The 15,456-nt window shown below is 52.0% G+C and overlaps 1 protein-coding gene across 1 annotated transcript in view; it reads right to left on the bottom strand.

The window, feature by feature from the left end:
* Fam83f (family with sequence similarity 83 member F) overlaps positions 1-12,904 on the bottom strand; it is a 34,047-nt gene extending 21,143 nt beyond the window's left edge. Inside the window, exon 1 of the mRNA XM_006979179.4 lies at positions 12,338-12,904. Coding sequence (XP_006979241.2) covers positions 12,338-12,808 — 471 coding nt within the window. The 5' untranslated portion in view covers positions 12,809-12,904. The remainder of the gene's footprint in view (positions 1-12,337) is intronic.
* Between the last annotated feature and the right edge of the window lie 2,552 nt (positions 12,905-15,456).

The raw sequence follows: 15,456 nt of genomic DNA, 5'->3' as shown, positions 1-15,456 counted from the left end.
TCTGACAGAGTGCAAGGTCAGGGAGCAGAGGGCATCTGCATGTCAGCCCCCACAAAGCCGCTTGACCGGGTCCACATGCGGGCTGCCATTGTACGTGGCCCCTACATCCAGAAATATTTCAAACTCAAGAATCTCTCAGAGTCAGCGAGAGACTTAGATAGCGATTAGCCCAGTTCCAACGCTCAAGCCATCCAGTGGGGTCTAGAACGGCTGGGACTAGAGTTCAGGGTCCCAGCTCCAGGCCTGGGCATCTCTGCATCGGGAGTTGTTCCAGTCTTCCCAGGCAATATGGACATAACAAGCCACAGAACCCTAGGCCACCTGAGGGCACATAAAACCGGGGTGCCAGTGAAGACTGTGGGTCGAGACAGACAACGCAATTCTCCCCACAAGCCTCCCCAGCTCACATGGCAGGCGACGAAAGGCTCTGTGGGCAGGTACGGCTGCAGAGACCTGGAAGATCAAACTCTTCACCACTCCTCTGTGGAAGTAAAACCAAAGGCCATGGGGCCAGCCTTCTGACCTCAGATGTATGCTGGTGAAAGCCACTTCTCTTGGTGTTGGAAGGGAAAAGAGCTGGGGGGGGGGGTTGATTTGCTGCTAACTCCCTATTGAAGCCTGGGGCCCAGCTTTCAGCCCACATGACTACCTTGCGGGGCTGTTGTGAGGTTTGGCTAAGGTCATGACTGTGAAATTCCAAGATCACCTGTGCAGTTATGAGGCCTCATTAAATTCACTTGCTATCAGGCTAACTCCCCACACCTTTAGCCTTCTGGTTAAGGGAAGCAGAAGCTGGGCAAACAGGTCCAGCTGCTGCCTCCCAGAATAGCTACCAATCTGGTTCTTCTACATGAGGTGGAAGGTTGCTTTGCCTGGGTTCACAGAGCAGCCCTTCCCTCTGCTGAGGGCCATGCTGGCTGGGTCTGATCAAATAGACAGGACTCAGACACCTTTGACTGTGGATTCCCATTCTGTGCTGTCCCGGGAGAGGTCAAGGTTTGCAGGGCAGCACTCACAGGTATCAGCTTTTAGTGGATAAAGAATCACTGGAAGCCACAGCAGGGACAGGAAAGAGGGAGCGGAGGGCGCCGTCCAGAATGTGGATTCCATGGCCCAGACTCTGATACCTGCGTCCTGGATCAGCACCCCTATCCTCCCCGAGATGGTCTGAGTGCAGAGTGGGCTGATCACCTTGAGTGAGGAAGGCTAGTGTTTGAAAAAGAATATATAACCTGAAGGCAAAAAGCCTTTCTGCTTGTGTGGCTTTGGACCACTCACTCACTGTTAAATGGGGAAGGGAACATCTTCACAGGGCTCTTCTGGCATGTGTGTGGCACATGCACACACGTGTCTGCATGCCCAGAGCCTGCCGAGCTCACTGCACAGTTTAAGAAATGATTCTCCTGGAGGTGGAAAGCACTCTGGGAACATAGCAAGGACTTTCTTTGTCATCAACACTGCAACAGGCCCCATCTGAATGGTGAGCAGTTTTGACACTTTAAACTTCCTGTTTTGTAATCTAGGGTAGTCTGGAATAAACGTGGTAGAGCAGACCAAGAGCGCCCCAGGAGGGAGGGACTGAAGTTGCAGGACCTCACACAAGAACCCTCCCTGGTCTGAACCACAAGCTCTTTTGCTCCCTGGCCTTAATCTCCACAGTCTAAATCATGGTAGGGAAAACAGACTTTGGAATTGCAAGTTCTGTATTGGCTGTGAGACACAGACACATTGCTTAATTTCTCTGATGTCTGTCTGGAAAATGTGGTTATTTCATGGCCCTTAGGAAAGAAATGCAATGATACCTGGACAGAACTATGTATGCTCTGCCACAGAGGGCCTGCTCCTACACTTACTCTTTGATGGGATCTGGCACACGTAGTTCTCAGCACTAACTGGTTACCAGCTTACCCTGTCCCCATCATTCTCCCTTCCTGCAGATGGATAACACAACCCTAAGTATGCCCTGTCTCTACCCAAATACCCCATGGCTCCCAGCTGCCTACGGAGGCAAGCCACAGCCCCTCAAACTGGCTGAAGGTGCTCCACAGTCCCTGAACCTAAACTTTGTTCTACTCCCCGCCCCCAACACAGAGATAATTTGCCTTCCAAACACTTGAGCAGGCTAGGGTCCTTACACCTCAACTCAAGTTATCCGTACCCTGTCCACGTGGTGAGGCGACTGCCCTAGCTCCATTCGGTCTTGTTTCACCCTTACAGAGGCCGTTTCATGATCATTCTCTGTCCCTAGTGCAGCGTGCACCCTCCCTAGGATGCATGTTTGCTGAGGCCTACCCTTTAGGCCCACGCTGTTGTCTCTCCATGTGCACACAGCGAATGTTCTAAGCAGGATACCTCCACACACTGGGGATTCCCTCTGGAGCTGATGATGAGGTTTGGGCCTGAATTCTGCCCACCATGAAGGCAGAACCAAAGCCAGAGTTTCAACAAGGTTCTGTTTCCTTTGTGGCTGCCAGGCTGCCCCCACCCAACCAGCGGGATGTCTGAGCTTTGTCAGCCTCGGCTTTCCAGCTGTCTGGAGCCATGTTACATTGTTTTGGGCTCGCTAATTAGATATCATTAAACACGAGGCTCCCTGGTTGCTTTGGCAGCCACTGGAAGCCAACTGTGCCCAGGCAGGCCACTTCCTCTCCAGACACCTCAGCTTCAGTTCAGAGCCCTACGGAGCAGGGCTCACTGCTGCATGCTGGAGCTCCCTTCCCACTGATCTGATCCTGTGACAGCTGTATTGACACAGGCTGAATGAAGGGGACAAACAAGGGAGACCTGCCCAAGCTGACGCTGCAGAGAAAGAGGACATATATACTCATATGAGCAGGATCGACACATTCAACCACCCAGACGCTTCCATGACCGGCTGGGGAGCAAACACAGCAATTTTCTTTCTTTTCTTTTTTTGAGTCAGGGTTTCTCTGTGACCCCTGCCTGTCCTGGAACTCCCTCTGTAGACAAGGCTGGCCTCAAACTCACAGAGATCCTCCTGCTTCTGCCTTCCAAGTGCTGGGATTAAAAGCGTGAGCCACCACCACCTGGCACAGCAATTCTTTTTTGTTTCTTGTTTCTTTTTTGTTTGTTTGTTTTTGTTTTTTGAGATAGGGTTTCTCTGTGTAGCCCCAGTTGTCCTGGAACTCACTTTGTAGACCAGGCTGGCCTCGAACTCACAGAGATCTGCCTGTCTCTGTTTCCCAAGTGGGATTAAAGGTATGTGCCACCATTGCCCGGCCCCAGCAATTCTTTTTAAGATCCCAGGCCAGTTTTTCTCTGCCCCAAGGCATGCTTCTGGGATGACTTCCCCTGAACTAAGTTGGTGTTAATTAGTGAAAATTATCTAATGCAAGCTCATTTTAACATTAGCTTAAAGCCAAACATAATTAGGAAGATAAATCAGCTACTTAAAAAAAAAAAGTCCAATGAAGATACACAAATGAGTTTTGGGATCAGCTACTGGTTTGGGTTATGTCTTTGCACCCAGGTCCCATGCAAGGCACTGCAGAGCGAGGCAGGTGGTCTCAAGAAGTGCTTGACTAGGTGTTTCCTGATGGACCTGCCTGAGTGGGACAACAGGTTGGCAGCTTGCCTGGAAGGTTCTGAGAAGCAGCAGGAGTAGTTGAGGCCATTGTCAGGTGATATGGCCTTGGGAGGGCTTCCCCAGAGGGGTGTGTGTGTGTGTGTGTGTGTGTGTGTGAAGGTGTCTGACTAGAGTAAGGCAGTTAGGTTCAGGGAGGGGCTGGTGGGTGAAGGCAGTCAGGCTATACATCTATACATTTATTTGGGCGGGGGGGGGGGGGGGGGGGGGGGGACACGACGACGACACCGTGAACTCACCGTGCTCAGGCCTTCAGCCTTCCACACATCCCGCCCACTGGGATGTGTGTCTACCCTGCTCTAGGCTCGTTGGGAGCTCAGCATGTCTCAGGCTCACCTCAGCTCCATCCAGCTCCACCACTGACCAGCAGTGTGACTTCATCCTCTCTGACCCTCAGTTCCCCCATCTGTAAAATGGTAAATTGCTGTGGCAGTACACAGACTGAAAGGGATGTTGGGACTGGAGGTGTGGTTCGGTGAGTAAGGCCCTCCTCCAGCCTGCACGCAGTCCTGAGCTGCATCTTCAGCACTACAAAAACCAAGTAAGGACCCAATAATGGCTATCAACACCATATCCCACCCTCACTGTACTTAAATGTATTTTCTTTTTGCCTCACCCATTAGATCTAGGCAAGGTTCACATTTAATTCACCTGCCAGTTTCTAGTAGCTGGCATACAGTATGTTCTCGGTAAGATAGGCTGAATGACCGTGCAAATGGGGGATTCTCTGGGCCGTTTGAAAACCCCTTGGGAGAAGTTAAGGTCTTTCACAGTCTGCCCACCAGGAGCCACAGAAAGGAAGAGTCCTGGTCGCTACCTCCAACCCACCATCTCCTGTCTTGTTACTTTAAGAAAGGGAGAGAGAGAGAGAGAGAGAGAGAGGAGAGGGGAGAGGGGAGAGGGGAGAGGGGAGAGGGGAGAGGGGAGAGGGGAGAGGGGAGAGGGGAGAGGGGAGAGGGGAGAGGGGAGAGGGGAGAGGGGAGAGGAGAGAGAAGAGAGAGAACATGTACCCGGAGCCTCCCACATGCCCAGCACAATGATGACCAGCCCGCAAACTGTACCCAGGATGGGTACAGATCATCAGGAAGCTGGGCCAGAGACTAATCATTAGAAAGCCATCAACTCTCTTCCAGGGCTAAGATTCTGGGATCGTTAGCAAGAGCCAAACTCCATGAATTTCGACGACAAAGAAAAGGGAAAGCAGGAGTTCCGGCTGAGGCTGGCTGCTCAGAGCACCTGGGGAGGGGAGGGAGGACCTAGGGAGTGCCAGTTAGTGCCAGGAGCCAGGACAGGCAGCCAGCCCTGCAAGACCTCCGTTCTCTGCCATGCTTCCTCCTAGCTCAGCTTGGTGGCGGGCCCCAGAACAGGCTCTGCTTTGTACATTCTATGAGACGGCAGGGCTCAGGGCTGGCCGGCAGCCAAAGGGAGGCAGCATCCTGAGGCTGAGAACATCGAGGGGAGGGAGTTAATGTACGAATCCCTAAAAGGGTCCTTGCCTTTAGGGAAAACAGAGTCCAGGGGCCATGGCCCCAAAGAGGGCAATCTAGGGGATCTACTCACACCCCCTTGTGTCTGTATTGCCTGCCCCAACACTGCCTTCTCTCCCTGACTCAGCCCAGATCAGGGCAGCGAACAGCCACGGACTTGTCTGTCTCCAAAGCCAGTTTACAAGCCTCCAGGGTTGGACTGGCAAAGCATACTGATGACAAATACATTTTGAATGTTTCTGGAAGTTTCAGAGGGAAGAGATGGCCCCAAAGTACAATTCCCAAGAATAATGTACCCTTGCCCAAGAACACAGCCTTGAGTCCAGTCTGGGTGGGATTCCAATCCGCCTTTTCTAAGTCCTAGAGCCTCGGACCTCCCACGAGCCTCGGGATGTTAAAGGAAACAGGCCCTCTCCTTTCTCAACAGTTTTAACCCTGCCTCACAGAAATCCTTTTGTCTGCCTGTATTACTCACTCTTTTCCAGGCACAGTCCTTGTGATTCTTAGCACCATCTAGTAACTGTAAACAACACAGCAAAAATCACCTCCATGTTGCAGATGCAGAAGCAGGGGCCCAGCTAAGGCAAATAATTCACCCAGGGACCACCAGCAAGCAAGAAAAAGAGACAGCCAGAGAGAGCAAGAATGAGGCCTCTTCAGTCCTGGCTTCCAGCTTTGGGTGCCTTTCTCTGGTAAAGGTTTGGATCATCTGAGATTATCTGCCCAACAGACCCTGCTTTACAACCACAAATCCCAGAGAAGGTTGTGAACATGTTTACCAAGGCCTCACTTCCTGTGTTCTATTCTGGGATTAGAGAGGGGTGTGTACACACCTCTGCCAGAATTTCAGGGACCCATAGTGTAAGATTTCTGACACACACACCCCTGCCCTGCCCAACAAAGAGAGAAATAGTTCAAAGCTGCATTCAGCTCAGAAGCCGAGCTCACTCCTGGCTGGTGACTCTTCCAGGCCTCTGCCCTCAAAGGATGTGCGCAATGTTTCTAGACAGTCCAGAGACTCTGGCTGAGCCCATGCAGGTAACCAGGCCTCATCCTCCAGCACGCCTTCCCTTCCCAGTTCAGAAGGGGAGGGGGTGGTGTTTCCATGCTTTTCCGTCTGATTCCTCCCTGCCCATAGCAGGGTCCAAAGGGATCCCAGCCTAGGGGTTTGGGTGCCACAGGCAATCAGGTTGGAGCCAAGCAAACTGCCAATTTCCCCCACTTCCACCAAATCGTGGCCAACAGATGAACTAAAAGGGGGACAGGAAACACACCTGCCAGGAGCCCTGAGTCTCCCAACTCTAACTGCAGATTCCCTCTCCTACTCAGAGAAAGCAGCAGCTACTTCCCAAGACAATTAACATTTCTGTTTCTGGTACCTTAGCTTCCACAGACAACACCTCGGTTTCTAGAGCACCTGTAGATGTCGTCCCCTCTATTTTATTGGTCAGCAGACTCAAGTGGGAAGAGATTTGTCCAAAGGAGCCCAGCTCGGAAGAGGAGGAGTAGATCAAGACAGAAGCTAAGATCCTTCAACTCCAAAGCCTGGCTTCTGTCACTGTCATGGAAGTTGGATCTTCATTCCTCAGAGATCCCAGTTCTCAGGAACAATGACTGAGCAGAAAAACCGAACTCCACAGCCGCCAGTGCCCAGAGCTTGCAGGAGAAGCCCAGACAAGCCGGGGCAAGAACCAGCAGGGCTGTGGGGCCAGGACTGGAGCTGCAGTTGGGCCACTAGCCACCAGCCCTCATGGGACAAGGACCCCAGAAATGCCCAAGTGTGTAGAACAGTCACCTGTGGAAACGCAGAAGAGTTGAAAGACGGACGAAATGTAAGACCTGTAGATCCCTGGGCTGCTCAGAGGTTGTCTTTGGCTCTGTGTATTTAACGTAGCTTCAAAGAGCAGCTCAAGCTGGGGCATGGTGGCACATGCCTACAGTCCCGGTACTTAGGAGGTTGATGTGGAGGATCACTGCAGATTCAAGGCCAGCTTGCACTATGTAGTAAATTCCAGGCCAACCTGGGCTACATTGGGAGACTTGGTTGTCTTGGGGGTTGGGAGGGGGGAGGCAGGGAGACAGCTCAGAATCTCATCAACGGCCCCACCCCACTGAGGTGGGAAGGAAAAAGGATGAGACAAAGGGAGTTAGAAATAGGACCAGCTCGTCAGCAAGATGGGTAACGTATAAGTGAGCATATTGCCTGACTCTACAATTTTATAAACCATTAAGATTGAAAATCATTAATGTAAGCCCTTTTTCCCCTTTCAGGGAACATGGTAGGATGAGCATGTATATTGACACACATGTACGGGTGCACATGCATGTGGAGGTTGATGTTGGGAATCACTCTTGATAACTCTTTCACCTTATTCATTGAGGTGAGGACTCTCAAATGAGCCCAGAGCTTGTCAGTATGCTAGTCTTGCTAACCAGCGGTCTCTGGAGGTCACCTCTCTCTACCTTCTCTGGTTAAAATTACAGGTAGGCCACCACAGCCACCCAGCATTCACATGGGTTCTGGGGATCATAATTGCCTGGCAAGGGCTTTAACCACAGTTATCTCCTGAAACCAGTAAACTCCCCAAGGGAGTGAGAGCATCTCCTTCTCTGCATGACAGGGGCTAGCACAGGACCTGGTGCCTGCCGAGAAGGCTCTTCACTCGGTACAATTGGCTCAATGTGGCTGGCGACTGATGTTTGTGGGAAAAGACAGGGAGCCTTAGAGTAAAGACTGCCACCTGAAAAAACCAGGTCTCAGGCTGGAGAGATGGCTCAGAGGTTAAGAGCACTGCTTGTTCTTCCAAAGGTCCTGAGTTCAATTCCCAGCAACCACATGGTGGCTCACAACCATCTGTAATGAGATCTGGTGCCCTCTTCTGGCCTGCAAGGATATGTGCAGACAGAACACTGTATACATAATAAATAAATAGATCTTTAAAAAAACAAAACAAAAAACCAGGTCTCTTGGTGACATGAATTGTCGACTCCAAGACTTTGCTATATTCCTTGGGCACTGCATCCCAGCTGTTCACCCTGGCCTCCCACCACTTGCCCAGATGTCTGGCCAAAGCCGCCCTATCTACCACACCTTGTGCTTGGAGCCCTCTCCGAATCTCCTTGGCCTTGGTCTAAGTGTTACTTCATTCTTTGGGACCTTGGGGCTCCTCTGTGACATGAGGACAACGGCCTGCCTTCTAGTGCCAAGGAAATCGAGCAGTTCATGGGGAAGAGCAAAGAGCTGTGTGGCTGGTGCATGTGGAATGTGGGACCCGGGAATGCAGGAGTCGGGAGGCAAATGGATGTCCCTGGTCGTAAGGACAGGCAGAGGCTTGGTACCTTCTCACCCTTCCTGCTAGGTCAGGTGTTCAGACAGCTTCGAAGAGCCTTCCCTAACCTGGCTCAGGGCGGGACTAGTGTCTCTCCTGCCACACCTTCTCTGGGTCACTTGTCACATGGAATTGTAAGGATGGATTAGCAAGCTATTAGGCTACTGGAGAGTGGGGGTGTGTCTCATCCATCTCTTTTCTCCTAATGTATGCCTGTCACACTCGAGACCTTCATGACTAAAGGGATGCAGGCCCGGTGGGACTGAGGTCGCTTGTTCCTCTTCCTCTGGCTTCCAGGCTTTCCGAGGGGTCTTGCGGTCAGATGCTCCCGGGCAGTTAGTTCCACAGGTCTGAGCTGCCCAAGTCCAGCAGTTTGCCCTGCTCTTCCTTGCTAGCATGGCACAGGCCAGGGTTTGTAAAAGGCTTGGAGTTCAAGTAGACAAAGAAAATCATTAATGACACTAAAATAAGCAGATCTCTCAAGGTGGGAAAACATCACCAGAACACCCCACCCCACAAGCAAACACAGCTGGATCTTTCAGTGTTGGGTGCCAGCACAGCTTAGGAAGGTTTTTCTGCCATTTGCAGAGGCTCCGAGAGTGGCTACGTAAAACCTAACTCCTCAGAGGTTTTACTCCCATGACCGGGGACCACCTCCATACTGACCCATGTCCTCACTGGTTTCCACACTTGGGCCTTCCTCCCCAAGCCAAAGATGTGGTTTCAAAGTGTCCCCTAATTAGCTCCTTCGTCTCCTTCTCTGAGGATCAGGTACGGAATGGAAGAGTTCCTTACATGACCAAGTCACAGCAGTTCCCTCATTCCTATTTGTATCTTGGGAACAAAAATAATAGCATCTTATAAGATTATTCTGAAGATTAAATGAAATACAACCCCAAATCCCTGGCACCCAGCTGGATTGCCTTCCCTCCAAGGCCATGGGATCTCAGTAGTCTAACTCAGCCTCAAGGCAGCCAGACACGCCCTGGAAACAAGGGAAATTCCCTCCCTGAGGGTGAACAGGGAGGAGAATCTCATTTGATTGCCAAGGAAATAGCTTGCCAGTTGGATGAGCAAGAGGCAGGGCCAGGCTGTGGTCAGGATGTGCTGTGTCTTGAGTACACGGTAGAGATCTCAGTCTTTCTATAACTCCACAAGTGACCTTTTGGCAAACTTCTTTTCTGGTCCCTGCCTCAGTTTCCTTATCTGTAAAAGAGGGCACCGTATACTGCCAAGCCTCACAGACTACTCAGCTCCCTCCAATCAAACTTCTTTGCACTGAAGCAAAAGTAATCTCTCACTTCCGGCTCAGTAGTTTCTGAGAAACTTCCCATCAGAGTTATTCCTCACTCTCCCCCTCTAAACCTGTGACCCACCTCCCACAGGAGCCTTCCTAGGTACAGTCTCAAAACTCCCTTTTCCTCCTAACACAGCCTTGGCATTGAAGCAAATGCTTGAAGGGCAAAGTCCACAGCTTGGATCTTTATGGCTAGTGCCTGGCACACAGCAGACATCCTGGAAATATGTGTCAAGTCAACCTGCACGTATAGGTTCACGCCGGCAAAAGATTCTGCTAACCCCTCACCCCCCAAAATACTGGACAGACCTGTCATGGAAGTGGCAGTGTGTGTGGGGGCTTGTCTCTGCCTTCTTCTAACAGGGTACACAATGGGTACCACAGCTTGAGAGTGTACTAGATCCATTCAGACTCCTTGCAGACTCCCACCACATCACGACAAAGGACAGCAGGTCAGGGTGGCCCAGTGGTTCCGAGTGCATGGATTCCGGCTCAGCTGTTGACTGAGCTGGGCAAGGGACGTCACTTCCTGCATCTTGATTTCTTTTTCTCCAAAGATAAGGAAAACATCTGTCTCACCCAGGGGTCGTGGAAAACAAGGCAGGAAAAGGCATTTGTTGCCACACCTGACAGCCTAAGTGCTACCCTTGCTCTGTGCCTCAGTTTCCTTACTGTGAGAGAAGGTGCCGTACACAAGCCTACTCAGCCTCAGAGTTCTCCGCTCCCAACTGTCAAACTTCTTTGCATTTTAGAGCAAAAGAAACCTCTCACTTCCTGCTCAGTAATCTCTAACCCAGAGACTGCCCAGCCCAGGGTTTTTCTCTCTGCCATTCCAAACCTACAACTCACCTCCCACAGAGAGGGAAGAGATACAGACTCCTGCAAGTTATCCTCTGACCTACAACACAGGCACACACACACACACACACACACACACACACACACACACACACAAATGTCAGTTTTCTAAGCAAATTAGAAAGTCATTAACGCAGTGGGTGACGTGTCCCAAGCACTAAGTAAATGAAGAATTTGTGAATGTTACAAAATATGACATCATGTGTCCTGACCCTTGACCCCAGCTACGGTCTGCTGCCCATCACTGCTACCCACTTCCTTTTTCTCTCTTTTTTTTTTGTCTCCAGCCTTGCCCTTTTCTTCAGCAGAGTGCAGTACACAAAGAAAGCTTCGTCAGACGAGGAACAATTATTCTAGAGGGAGGGCGGAAGTACGGTCAGTAAAGAGTTAACCTCTCCTCTGGCAACCCACCTAGCTCACAGCCTGGGCCACACCTCCCAGGAGGAAGAGCCCCTCACTGCCCTTCTAGCATCTTTCATCCTCTTTGGCCACCAGGAAAAAAGAAGGCTCTAATTACACTCATGAAGGTGAGGACCCACAGTGAACCCAAGCCTCTGGACAGCAAAGGCCGTTGTTGTGGCTTAAAAAATCCCAGTGAGTGAAGGGCTGACTGGACAGCTGGGGGTGGAAGGGCCTGCCACCAAGCCTGATGACCTGAATGCAACTTCTAGAACCCACAGGGTAGAAGGAGAGAACCAACCCCCCAAAAGATGTCCTTTGTCATCCCTATGTGCCAGGATACCCCAAACACAATAAACACATGTGATAAAAGTACCCCACCTTTCAGTGTTCGGCAAGTAAAAATACAGGCTGTTCCATTAAATCCTAATTCAGGTGAACAAAGAGTCCCATCAATGTATCCCATGCAGTATCTGGGATAAACTGAAAACTAAAGAACTAACTGAAGTTCAGATTTAATGCAATAGCCCACATTTTATCTGGAAACTACCCAAGTACCCAAGGGCACAGAGGAAAAGTCTCGTCTTTCACCTACCCCACAGCCAGCTGTCCGACTGGGATTCTAACCAGGTTCCTTGGAAACACATCTTTCAACACCCAGGCAGAGCAGATGGGCTAAATGGGAGCCTCTTCCTGAGCGGCTGAGTCCAGTGTGAGCGTGGTGGGAGCACCCAGCACCCGGCCAAGGCACAGCTAGAGCTCAAAATAGCTTTCCTCATTCATTCCATCCTGCTCAGGCTCTAGGACCAAGCCCAGGAAAGGGTGAGAATGTGAGAACATGGTTGTTTTGGGGAGGGGGCTCCCAAGAAACGTTCACCTGGGGGAAAGGGGCTCCCAAGAAATGTTCACCTGGCGTGGAGGGTAAGGGAGGCCATCACCAGCCACCCACTTCGTGAGGTTGTGTATATCAAATAGGGAAATGGCCAAGGATACACCTTGTAAATAAACCCCTGGGCACACAGGTCATGATCAAGCCCTTTGAGGAACCAGTTTAGCACAGGGCCTCACAACCTCCGCACTGCCCAAGAGGGAAAGATGTGACAGAGGTGTACGAACACAACTCCGGTGCCTCCGGACGGACACAGTAGTTAAGAATGACTAATGCCCGTCCAGCGCTTTGTGATTTGCCACAAATGTTCACATCCATCTTTCAAAAGGTCTCCGCACAGCTCCACGAGGTGAGGGTGAGCTGGGGACCATTTCCCAAAGAATGGTGAGAGTGGCCGGGAAGTGAGATCAGGTGTGTGGGTTGGGGTTGGGGTTGGGGGTCCCCACTGGTGCAAGGATTAGGGCCAGGGCCTACCTTCTGGGCCTGCTGAATCATCTGTCTGACCACCTGCTTCAGGTGCGGCGCCTTCTCTTCTTTGGGTGGGTGGGTGAAGAGCGTGACGCGGCTCACGCCGCGGTAGAAGCTGGAGTCGGTCCACCCCAGGTCCAGCGGGGGCACTTCGGTGTCCGAGAGGTCTGGCCAATAGGCCAGGGACTCGCTGCGCTCGGCCGGGGCCTTGGCCTTGGCCTTGGTCTTGGCCCCGGCGTTGGAGACGGACTCTTCGTAGGGGCTCCAGGTGGCACGGAGGGCCTGGAGCTCCCGGCTGGAGAGGAAGTCCCGCAGCCGCTCCTTCTTGACCCATTCGCGGTAGGCCTGCTCGCCTCCACCCAGCAGCGCCTCCAGCGCGGCCCGCCGCCGCTCGCAGTAGTAGAAGGCGGCCTGCGCCTCGGTCACCCTCTCGTTCACGTGCGCCTCGTCCAGGCAGCTCAGCTGGGACTCGGCCATGGCGCACCACCACCCGCCCCCCCAAGCCCTGTCCGGGGACCCCGGGCTTAGGACACTCCCGTCCCCACCGCTGCACCTGGAGCGGTCGAGGGGCGGGGCGCCTCACCTGGTCGCGAGGTCCGCCTCGGCCCGCCCAGCGATCGCCAGCCGGCCAATCGGCACGGGCCCCGGTGCGGGCGCGGCCGTCGGGCGGAGAGGGCCCGCCGCCTCTGCAAAGCTTGCGGGGACCTTGGGGCGGCCCCGCCGACGCCGTGCGACTCTGGCCCACCTAGCCCGGCTGGGACACGGGAGCCCCGGCAGTGGAAGTGAACTTGGAGCCGGGCTGTATTCAGAGCCACGCGCGGCCTTTGAGCCACGCCCGCCTCCCAGCTGCGACCCACAGGGGCAAGAAAGGTCGGCCACTTGGCCCTTTAGCATCCAGCACCCTCCGGACTCAGCCCTTCGGGTCCAAACTCATCTTCCCGCAGGCAGGACCCAGAGCACATGTTCTGGCCCTGGCGCCTACGGGGGGGTTTAGCAATCTGACCCCTCCGGCCTTCAGGGTCCGGGTGTGTGAGCTATTGTGCGAGATTGTGCGCAATTGTGCTGAGTGTGTAGGGGGCAGTGGGTGTAGGAAAGGAGAGATGCTAATGAAATCCCTAGTTCCCCCGCCCACGCGTCCCAGTTCTGAGACCAGAGGCCTCCAGGGGCCGTCAGTTCAACACCGTCACGACACAATTTTTCTTCTAAAAGAGCCACCCAAACAGAAAAGATGTAAGCAGGGCAGCAGTGAATTCGCCCCTCATTTTAATTTGAAGTGGTGTGCGCGTGTGTTTGGGCCTGATAGGCTGCCAGAGGCCTGATTACTATATTAGCGATTCAAACAAAATATACGTTTGAGCTCAAGGAAGGAAGCCGAGCTCAGACACACGCGTGCACACCACCACCAGGGGCTCTGCTGTTTTCCGTTGGATTAAATACAATCTTCTTAGTCATTAACATATTATTTTGTTCGTGTGCTGCTGTACAATTTTGATTCTCCACGTTCAAAATATTTTCAGATCATAGCAACCAAAGGTTCACATTTCTCTCATTTTGTAGCACAGCGTCTCGGAGCTGGAAGGAGCTTTAGAAATGAGTCCAACCCCCTCATTTCACAAACGAGGAAATTGAGGCCTAGAAATAAACGCTTTTCTATATCTCGGGAGAAAAGAGAGGCTAAACTAGGCAACGACGAGGCTCTCTGCGGTCTAGGAGGTTCTTCCCCTACACGTGGCCTCCTTTGCTCTTTCTGTTCTCACGAAGGGACACAGGTTAGTGGGAACCTGGTTTTAACCTGGGGTGTGTGTGAAGGGGTCAACCACCATTTCTAGGTCTCCATCCCTCCCCACCTCTTTGTGTGTGTGTGTGTGTGTGTGTGTGTCTGTCTGTCTGTCTGTCTGTCTGTCTGTCTGTCTGTCTTTGGCTCTCCCTTGCTCCCTCTGTGCTTGGGATAAAACTCAGGGCTTTGGCAAGCTAGGCAAGGGCTGGTTCATTGATCTGCACTCCACAGCTCCACTGACGGTCTGGAGAAAATGAGTGACTAGACTGTCTGCAGGGCCAGGAGATGGTTAAGAGCACTGGATGCTCTTCCAGAGGAGCTGGGTTTAATTTCAAGCACCCGACGCAGTGGCACACAACTGTCAATAACTCCAGTCCCAGAGCATCTGACGCCCTCTTCTGGCCTCTGCAGGTACCAGGCGTGCATGCGGTGCACAGACATAAATGCAGGCAAAACACCCATGCATGGAAAATAATTTTTAAATTAAAAAACAGATTGCAGTCTGTGACAGTAGTCATTGCTGGCGTCCTAGGTCAGCCCACAGATCGGGGGGGGGGGGGTGGGTGGCAAACGTGACTGTCACCTGTTCTTCTCCACCCTTGAGAAGCAGAAGGCTTTACTTCTGGTAACACTCCACTCTAGAAGTACTACAGGCACAGTCTACTTTCAGTTGGGACAGCTTTTGCTTGCTTTGGGGGCCCCGCGAGATGCCAGACCTTTTGTTTAGGGAACAGAGCGGAGCTTGAGGGAGGGGCAGACAGTCAAGGATAATACAGCTGAGGAGGACCACGCGAGTGTGCCAAATGTGCTTTCATAAATGCAGTCAAGCCGGGGGTGGTGCCATGCACCGGTCACCCCTGCACTGGAGAAGTTGAGTTAGGAGGGTGGTGAGTTAGAAGCAGCCTGGGCAACGTCCTAAGACCCTGTTTCAAAAAACAAACCACTAACACACCAAAAAGCAGTCATGTGCTTGAAGAAGAAACTGATTCAATCAACATTTATTCAGGGCTTACTATGTACCTGGCACAACTGATGCTCAGCATTTTATTTCTTTCTTTTTTTTTTTTTTTTTTTTTTTTTTTTTTTTTTTAAGACAGAATCTCAGATAGCCCAGGGCCTCAAATGCATCACAGGTAGAGGAGACTTGCCTTAAATTCCTGATCCTTCTGCCTCCACCTCCCACATACAAGGATATAGGCCTATGTCATTATGCCAAGCAACTTTGGACTAGAAAACAGACTGAATGCTGTAAGCAGAGTTCAGTGGTCTGTTCTAGTAGGAGCCTGGAAGACAGCAGGACTGAGAGTCATAAGGATGGCAGAGGCCCAGCTCAAGAGATTTCAGATGG

The sequence above is a fragment of the Peromyscus maniculatus genome, chromosome 20 (genome assembly GCF_049852395.1).
Source record: "Peromyscus maniculatus bairdii isolate BWxNUB_F1_BW_parent chromosome 20, HU_Pman_BW_mat_3.1, whole genome shotgun sequence".
Classification (NCBI taxonomy): domain Eukaryota; kingdom Metazoa; phylum Chordata; class Mammalia; order Rodentia; family Cricetidae; genus Peromyscus; species Peromyscus maniculatus.
Note: the sequence above shows the minus strand (reverse complement) of the source record. Positions and strands in the feature narration are given on the sequence as shown.